This window comes from Astyanax mexicanus, chromosome 6, assembly GCF_023375975.1.
Source record: "Astyanax mexicanus isolate ESR-SI-001 chromosome 6, AstMex3_surface, whole genome shotgun sequence".
In the NCBI taxonomy this organism is placed as follows: Eukaryota; Metazoa; Chordata; class Actinopteri; order Characiformes; family Acestrorhamphidae; genus Astyanax; species Astyanax mexicanus.
Genome location: NC_064413.1, coordinates 16646112 through 16654962, shown reverse-complemented (window position 1 = coordinate 16654962; position 8851 = coordinate 16646112). Strand labels below are relative to the sequence as shown.

Genomic DNA, 8851 nt, shown 5'->3' with positions numbered 1-8851 from the left:
GTGAGAATCTACAATGTAAGTAGTCATGATCAAATAAAGAAAACGCATTGAATGTGAAGGTGTGTCCAAACTTTTGGCCTGTACTCTATATATACATATACATAGAATGAGTTGAGTGAACTCACAGGGAATTTGCTGTGTAACTAGGCCAGTCATAACATGACTCTACATCAGAGTTTACCAGCAGGTAGCATGGTCACCACATAAAGTGTGCTATGGTTCACTAGGTGCAGTCTTATAGTATCGACATTATTATTAGTGCTGTACTGCTCTAGTATCAAGCTTAACCTCACAGCAGCACCTTTTTTCAGAAGGTTGAAAAAAAAAAAAGAACAAAACCACAAATGCTCTGTAGGCTAACACAACAGCTTCAGCCATCAAAGCAACGCCACGTTCTTAATTCTTAGAGGCTCTAGGCTGTAGACCTTCTGACCTTTGGCTATCATATTTAACCAGTCACTTAAGACAAAGGGTTGTACAAGTGTGGATTTGTCAAGTGTGGGTGGGGGCAGCTCATTAGCGTCGTTTGAGCCGAAGCTTAGCATACAACAGGATGACTCAAAAAACCTTATCTCCCCTGCAGGGATTTTTGCAGCGCATCCAAATGCTCTAAGACAGTGACAGGAAGTCTCACCTCACGCATACATCTACATCTGCAACTCAAAAAAAAAAATGTGTACACACTCATTTTTACAGGAAATTTACTTCAGATGAAGCTTGAGAAAAAGAGAAAGATGAAATGCCCTTGTCTCAGTCACGCACAAGAAAAGGACGATAGTCCCAGCTTCTAGCAAATTCAACAACTTTTCCAATATGGAGGCAACCGGGACCACAGAAAGGTAACCTACAATTTGAACGCATACCTTCTTAAACGTATCTATAACTGGATAACTATAGATTCTTCCTATAGAGTATTGTTCCAGCATTTCTGTGATAACTGTGTGAATCTGTGTCAAGTAGTGTCAGCTGTAATTCAGTTGTTAGTTTGAAACAACAGATCAAACCACAGTGATAAATGAATGTTGGCTGCAGTAGTAGGATTGCGGTGGGCTCTATTGGGGCCTGTGGTTTAAGAGGTGCTACGAGATTACAGCGCTCATACAGAAGGATGCAAGAACTAAGCAAGCATTGGTGTATAGCTCTGAGGCTTTTCTTGCTTAAAAAGTTAATGGTTCTGTTTATCAGGACTGTTAATAAAGTAAGAATTTACTTTATGGGGTAATGAGGTAAGATGAGCTTGTGTAATCACATAAATGCCTTATATACAATTTATTGCTACAATTAACCTTGTGAGTTTTATCTCAAGCATAAGCAGTGTTCAGGTTAAATATATAGGAAGCTACAAATGTTGATACGCACTGTTAATCATAACACTACAGCTATGATTAGATAAGATTACATAACATAACATAAGAGGGTTCCAACTGCTTGCATACAGATACACATAGATATACAAAGGTATAAGAAAAATAGAATAAAATAAAATAAGAGGAAATAGAAAAGAAAATATATAAAACACAAACATTCTATTTTAACTGAGGATTATAATAATTAGTCTCTGTTTTGTAACTAAATATAAATTATTGGCTATGAATATAATTGGATACATTACATTTCCATAAAAAAAAACAATTTAAAAGAATTTAAAGTGTTTAAAGCTTTGTTTATGTACCAACCCATCCCATGTATTTCAATGTTTATTCACGGTTGAATCGAATGTAATATCAAAACAATGCATCAATGCTGAATTATGTTTGTTTTTTAGCTGACTTTACTCACATTTCTTATTTTTTAACATTTAATAATCTACAGATTACACTCCCTTTTTATTCTATGTTGTACACTCTTAAACATATGGTTATTCAAGGGTTTAATAGGGTAGTTTTTTCTATTTAGAGCCATGAACACCCAAAAACCATTTTCCTGTTTAAATGTAAAACAATTCAAGGTTTGTTTGCAACTTTTACTTTCTAGTTTAGTATTATTTTCTATTTTAAACTCATACATTTAGATATTTGAGATGATCTTATGATCAATACATAAAAATGCTTATATAGTCATGATGATACATTATGTTTATTCCAAATTTACTGATTGGTTAATAAGAATTTGTTAGTGTTAAATTATGTTTTTCCCATTTTTTTAAACATTAAAACTATAACTTTGTAAGTTAGTGAGGTGTTAGCTATTAAGCTTTGATTATTTATTGTAGTGTAAGTACTTTTAAGAACTTGACATCTATTGCTGTATAACACGTGAGACAGTACACGTGACTGTATACTGTTTTTGTAGTCTAGAACATTAGACCATCAGAACTATGTTCCTCAGCTCAAAATTTCCAGAGCTCTTCTGTTATCGCTCAGCATGCAAATGAGTGTATGTTCGACCTTTTTCTGTGAAACACTTTTTTTTACCCTATTTGTCCTTCGTGGCAGTTTTGTGCATAGTGAGTAATCACATGATGCTAGAATATATACATCAACAGTGGAATATTCTCTTTTGTTTTTAACACAAGATTCAGTGTTGAAAATAAAGCTGGGGTTTTTGTAGCCCTGCATTCACACTAACAGACAGCAGAACAACAAGCGACCAGTCATTTCCTATGGAAGTACGCAATTTGTGACACGGTTACAGAATAACAAGTGACAAATCCAGTTAGTATTTCCAAACTTTATCCAAATTAATTATGATACAGTGAAGAGACATTCTATGCCAACATGCTAAATAAAATGATTTGTACCAATCGCTGACACAGATGTCCAAGGGCATCTGATAGGGATCGATCTTATATTGTGATGCTCATTGCTATCTAACATCCTGTGAACAGTTTATTTTAAGGCCTTGCATGTGCATTGTTTAAATAGCAAAGACATTTGTGAATGTACAGTGTATCACATAAGTGAGTACACCCCTCACATTTCTGCAGATATTTAAGTATATCTTTTCATAGAACAACACTGACAAAATGACACTTTGAGACAATGAAAAGTAGTCTGTCTGCAGCTTATATAACAGTGTAAATTTAATCTTCCCTCAAAATAACTTAATATACAGCCATTAATGTCTAAACCACCGACAACAAAAGTGAGTAAGAGACTACACCCCTAAATGTCCAAATTGAGCACTGCTTGTCATTTTTCCTTTACATTTTACATTTTCATGTGTCTCGTCAGTGTTATTAGATCTCAGGTGTGCATAGAGAGCAGGTGTGTTCAATTTTGTAGTACAGCCCTCACACTCTCTCATACTGCTCACTGAAAGTTCCAACATGGCACCTCATGGCAAAGAACTCTCTAAGGATCTTAAAAGACGAATTGTTGTGCTACATGAAGATGGCCAAGGCTACAAAAAGATTGCCAACACCCTGAAACTGAGCTGCAGCACAGTGGCAAAGATCATCCAGCGTTTTAAAAGAGCAGAGCCCAATCAGAACAGAGCTTGCGTTGGTACTTAAATATCTGCAGAAATGTGAGGCGTGTGTACTCACTTTTGTGATACTCGGTATCTATGCTGATGGGTGTGGTGGTTTGAAAGTACGGTTTAGATAAATTTCTGGCATATTGCTATCTTGGCAACATGCAATGGAAAATTGGTGTGTCACTGACGAAAAGCAATCTAGACAGACATCAACAGTCAGACGTTCATTGCTATCTTGGCAACGCAGGTGCACAGTGTGTACTTGACACATACGTGCATGCTCTGCATATTTTTTGCATCAGTATGATGGCAAAGACACATTAACACACCCTAAATCAAACTGTACAACAGAGCTGTGCACTGTAAACCCATACATTGTTTTAACTCAAATTATTTAAGTCTGTTTTACATCAAATTGGATATTTCTAAACAATACTCAACTATTTTGAGTTAGTAAAACATTTGTGGGCACATATACACTTAAACAGAGATCTTTGAGTTGAGCCAAATTATAATAACTGAGTTTAGTCTGTTGTCATTGTCAGCTTCTTTTCCATTGGCTTCTGTCACAATAAATTTGCATACTGGGTGTGTCCAACAGTTTCTGACACTCACCATCAGTGTATGGTGATGCCCCCTGGGCTACCTTAGAAATAAATCAAGTTCCCCTTTAGTTGTAATAACTTGATGTTTTAAGTAATGCTAATTTAAGTTTTCATTCCCTAATAGTTAACTTTTTTAAGGCAATCAGTTTCCTCAATTTTTTAAAGTACATTCAACTAAAAAACTGAGCAAACTGGCTGCCTTAAAAAAGTTAAGTAACTTATCCGGTCTTACAGTATAACAAAAATTAAAAATTTAAATCAACTTTATCTTTAGTTGTTATAACTTGATGTTCTAAGTTTTGCTAACTTAAGTTTTCATTCCCCATTACTTAACTTTTTTAAGGCAACCGGTTTCCTCTAATTTCTTAAGTGAATTCAACTTATCCGAGCTTACAGTGTGCAGGGTTGATGGCTCGCCTATAGATCACTAAAATAATACACAATTTTTTTAGCATTGTGGATGTGAACATAGAAGAGACACTCATACCCACTGTTTGCTTATTTTCCTATTTTATATGAGGGATAATTGATAATTTGGAGAAAAAAGACGCAAGGAACCAACAACAGCAATACACACCCACACAAGACATACATGGGCTGCGTCCCAATTGTGTACTATACACAAATACTAAAGGGCATATACTATATACTAATCTTAAGAGTGTGTGTTTGACAGGTTAGTACCCAAAATATAAATGTAATAACCCATTTTTGTAGAGCCAGTGCATGATACAGCATTGCTATGTCAACATACATAATGTAATTAAAAAATCTCCTGCCACAATGTCCCTGCACTTGCATTATTATTCACAATCTATTCCTCCAGATGTGAGTAATTCCTTGCATTGTGTGATATTAGTGTCCATTATAACCACACTCAAACCCCAACTGTCTCTGATTATGTATCATGGATTTTTTAGTATACTCAACTTTAACACTTAACACATCTGTTCTAAAGGTGTCAATCATACTTTTATTAATGGAAAAAAGGAAATTAATCAGTGTAAGTTCATCACAATATAATTTTGTTAATATTCAAATATGTTTGTTTAGTTCTGTTATTATTTATAAGTCATATCAATACAAAATATGAAAAAGGAATCTCCTTAAATGGTGGATTAAACTGCTAGTAGAGCAAAAATGATGAAAAAAAACTACGTCACAGAAGCAGCAATTTGTGTGTGTGTTTGTTTTATTAGAGTGTGAGAGAGAGGAGGGTGGAAGGAATCCTTATTTTTATATAAATAAATACTCATCTACCTTCTGAAATTCTGAGCAGGAGCTGCATCTCTAACTAATGCTAAAAAATCATTAAAAAAATGCTAATGTCACGTCTGGTGTTGTAGGCGCTCCCTGTCCTTCCACACTTAGTTCCAACGGAGACTCTCAGTCAAACAACTACAACACCCAGAATGCACCACACACTGACATCACACACGCTGCTGATCACGTGACACCTCACCTGCCCCGGCCAGGAAGTCCTGAATACTGATTACCTGTAGTATATAAGGTCTGCTCACACACACCGCGTATTGCCTGGTTTCGTCCACATTACAAAGCGTTATTCTCTGTTATAGTTTTCTCATGTATGACCTTTTGCTTTCTCAACTCTGATTTTTGTCTTGCCTACTCTGTGGATTATTGTGTATTACCTGGACTGCTTATCGTTTACGTTTTTGGATTACCTCTGATACTGCCTGCTTCGTGTATGAACTCTGGACTGTGTATTGTTTCTGATTTTGGATCTTCTCTGATACTGCCTGCCTCGTGTACGACCATTGGACTGCCTCACTATCCGGTAATGGTCTCTCCCTCCTGGTTTCTGCTAAACAGTGTTCACTACCTGCTGCTACTGTTTTGTTTTGTACCCTGTGGGTTTTTAATAAAATCCTTAATTGGTACTGCGAGTGTCTGTATTCTGTACCCCATCATGATAGCTAATAGTAGGGTCTGTGAAACGAGTTAAAAACAGCAGGACACTGGAGCCAAAAAGGGAAGAGATTATGAATAATTTAAAAACATAAATGTATTAAAGTTTCCAGATTAATCGCACACATTAACATGTTAACATGACGTGACAGCACTAATCTATGCTTTGCTTAAAACTTAAATTAGTTAGTATTAATAATTACTATGTGATTGGGACGCACCTCTAGGAGTAATACAAGAAACTTGTTAGCTGCCAGAGTGAACGCAGGGTAAATGACAGTAAATGACCGTTCTTTTCTTTTCTTTAAAAGCATCTCTAAATATATATTTTTCTCTTTTCTCTTTACAGAATGAACACAATGGATACCACCATCACTGATTATTATGATTACCTCAATGACACACAACCATGCGACACCAACGTATCTCTCCTGAACCCGGCCGTCATGACCGTCATCTTCTATCTGGTATTTGTCCTGGGTCTGCTAGGCAACAGCATGGTCCTGTGGGTTCTGCTGAAGGTGATGCGCCTGAAGACCATGACGGACGTGTGCTTGCTGAACCTGGCGCTGTCTGACCTGCTGATCGTCCTGTCGCTGCCTTGGTGGGCCCTGTACAACCAGGGTTATCACTTTGGAGCTCATGCTGTCTGCAAGGCCATGGCGGGCGCCTACAACTTGGGCTTCTACAGCGGTATCCTCTTCGTGACACTGATGAGCGTTGACCGCTATTTAGCCATCGTTCATGCGGTGTCGACCATGGGGGCGAGGACACTGCGCTATGGAGTAGCTGTGAGTCTTGTGATCTGGATTATCTCCTTCTGTGCTGCGCTTCCAGAGGCCATTTTTGCCGGCATGACCTTCGAGAACAATGTCACTCAGTGCTCGAAGATATATCCGTCCCACTCAGTGAAAGTGTGGAAGCTGTTCCGCAATTTCAGTGAAAATACCGTAGGCCTCTTCATCTCCTTGCCTGTCACAGTCTACTGCTACATCCAGATCCTGCTGGTCCTGAGGAGGATGAAGAACTCCAAAAAAGGTCGAGCTATGAAGCTAATCTTCACCGTTGTCGCTGCCTTCGTGACCTTCTGGGTGCCGTACAATGTGGTGGTGTTCCTGCAGACCCTGCAGCACCTGAACATCATAGACACATGCAATGGCATTCGATGGATCACTGCCGCCTTGGGGCTTACCGAGACCCTGGCGCTTGTCCACTGCTGTGTGAACCCAGTGATTTATGCCTTTGTTGGAGAAAAGTTTAGGAAATGTCTGGCTGGCGTGGTTTCAAAGTATCTTTTCAAGGTCTACCAGCCCACGCCAATTCACTCGAAAACCTCGGACGAAACATCCAACACGATTTTGTAAGAGACCAGAGACTTACGTATTTGTATATATTTTTTTTATATTATTTTTTATATATTTTGAGCTATAGACTGTCTAAAAAGAAATGTACTACTTAGGACTTACTAGCTTCCACTGATACGTGTGAAATCAGCCACTGCCTCTTTTCAAACTCTTTGGAAACTCTTTGACCTACCCAGAAAGAGCAGGAATGATTGTGCTCTCTCGGACTCTGGCTGCTGATGGCATGATCAAGGATTCAAGGATTTGAACCTGGAATCATAGTGACAGTGCCTTACTTAATCTGCTGGACCACTTGGGGCCCCCACAGTACATCCTCTATATGCCCCTTAACTAACTGTCCCAAAGACTGTATTGTACATAATGTTTAATACCAATCAGTTAGCCATCCGCCTTCCTGACAGATATGCTTTGAAGAGTTTGGAAGTTTGAGGCTCTGAGCTCAAGTCAAAGGTAAATTATAAAGGGTCTTCTTTTACCCCAAAGATTGTTCACGGCAACTGTAATTGTAAATAGAAAGACATCATAAAATTTCTTTAAAGATGTATCTGTTTGATTGATTATTACCTCAAGTTATTTCAGAATATCTTCATCACTCATTTACTCATGTTTGTAAAAATGACGTCTGTGAATGCCAGGAATCAAAAATCATATAGGGATGGTAAATAGATTATTCATATTCTGCCTATTTTAAACTTCTACACTCAATTCAAAGAATCAACTCACACATATAACTCAGTTGTAACTCAAAGCAAGAGTGTTTGAGGTCAATTAAAAAACCCTGGGCACGCTATATGGCAGTCCCTCTGCTAGAAAATGCCATCAGTGTCATCAGTTTAAGCCGCATAGAGAAGGTTATTACTGTAAACAAACGGTTAAGTAAGGATAGGTCTCCTTACCAATTATTATTTGACACCAAGTAAGACATTATTAAACATTACAATTTTAAGATTTCTTTTTTTTTAAGATTTTTTTTCAGATTGTCATAAATAACAATGAAATTCAAATAAGATATTAGTTTAAAAATTAAAAACTAATTTCTAGTGGTGTGACGAGATCTCGTGGCACGCGAGATTAAAACGGACGATATTTCTCGTCAGGCTTAAACCTGTCTTGTGGGGCAAAAAAAAAAACAGTTAAGGGTGGACTTTTTAAGCGGGATCTGGCAACCCAGTAGCGATAGAGTATGGTGGAGAGCAGTGACGCAAAAAGGGGGTATGCAGCCTATGCGACGCATAGGGGCGCTGTACTAGACGGGGCGCCAAATCCAAGCCCCAAATCAATTTGTGGAGCGCGGTGGGAAAGTAATGACAGGACGCTGACGATTTTAAAACGCATCTCCCAGACCCCCAACCCCCCCGCTGGCGATTATAAAACGCATCTCACCCCCAACCATGCATAGTTAAATTACAAGAGATTTAGGAGAAAAAAACACAAACCACAGGCTTAATATGACTGATTGTGGTTTGCGCTTATTGTTTGCACTATATAAGACCAAGAAAAGTTATTTTTTTATTTTTATTCTTATTTTTATTTCTT

At 37.8% G+C, this 8851-nt stretch overlaps 1 protein-coding gene across 1 annotated transcript; it reads left to right on the top strand.

The window, feature by feature from the left end:
• Window positions 1-552: 552 nt before the first annotated feature.
• On the top strand, window positions 553-7859 carry si:cabz01093077.1 (C-C chemokine receptor type 4). Its single transcript, XM_007232023.3, has 2 exons — window positions 553-839; window positions 6301-7859. Exons 1-2 carry the CDS (start codon window positions 814-816, stop codon window positions 7313-7315), a joined length of 1041 nt encoding a protein of 346 aa, XP_007232085.3. The 5' UTR covers window positions 553-813; the 3' UTR covers window positions 7316-7859.
• The last annotated feature ends 992 nt before the right edge of the window (window positions 7860-8851 follow it).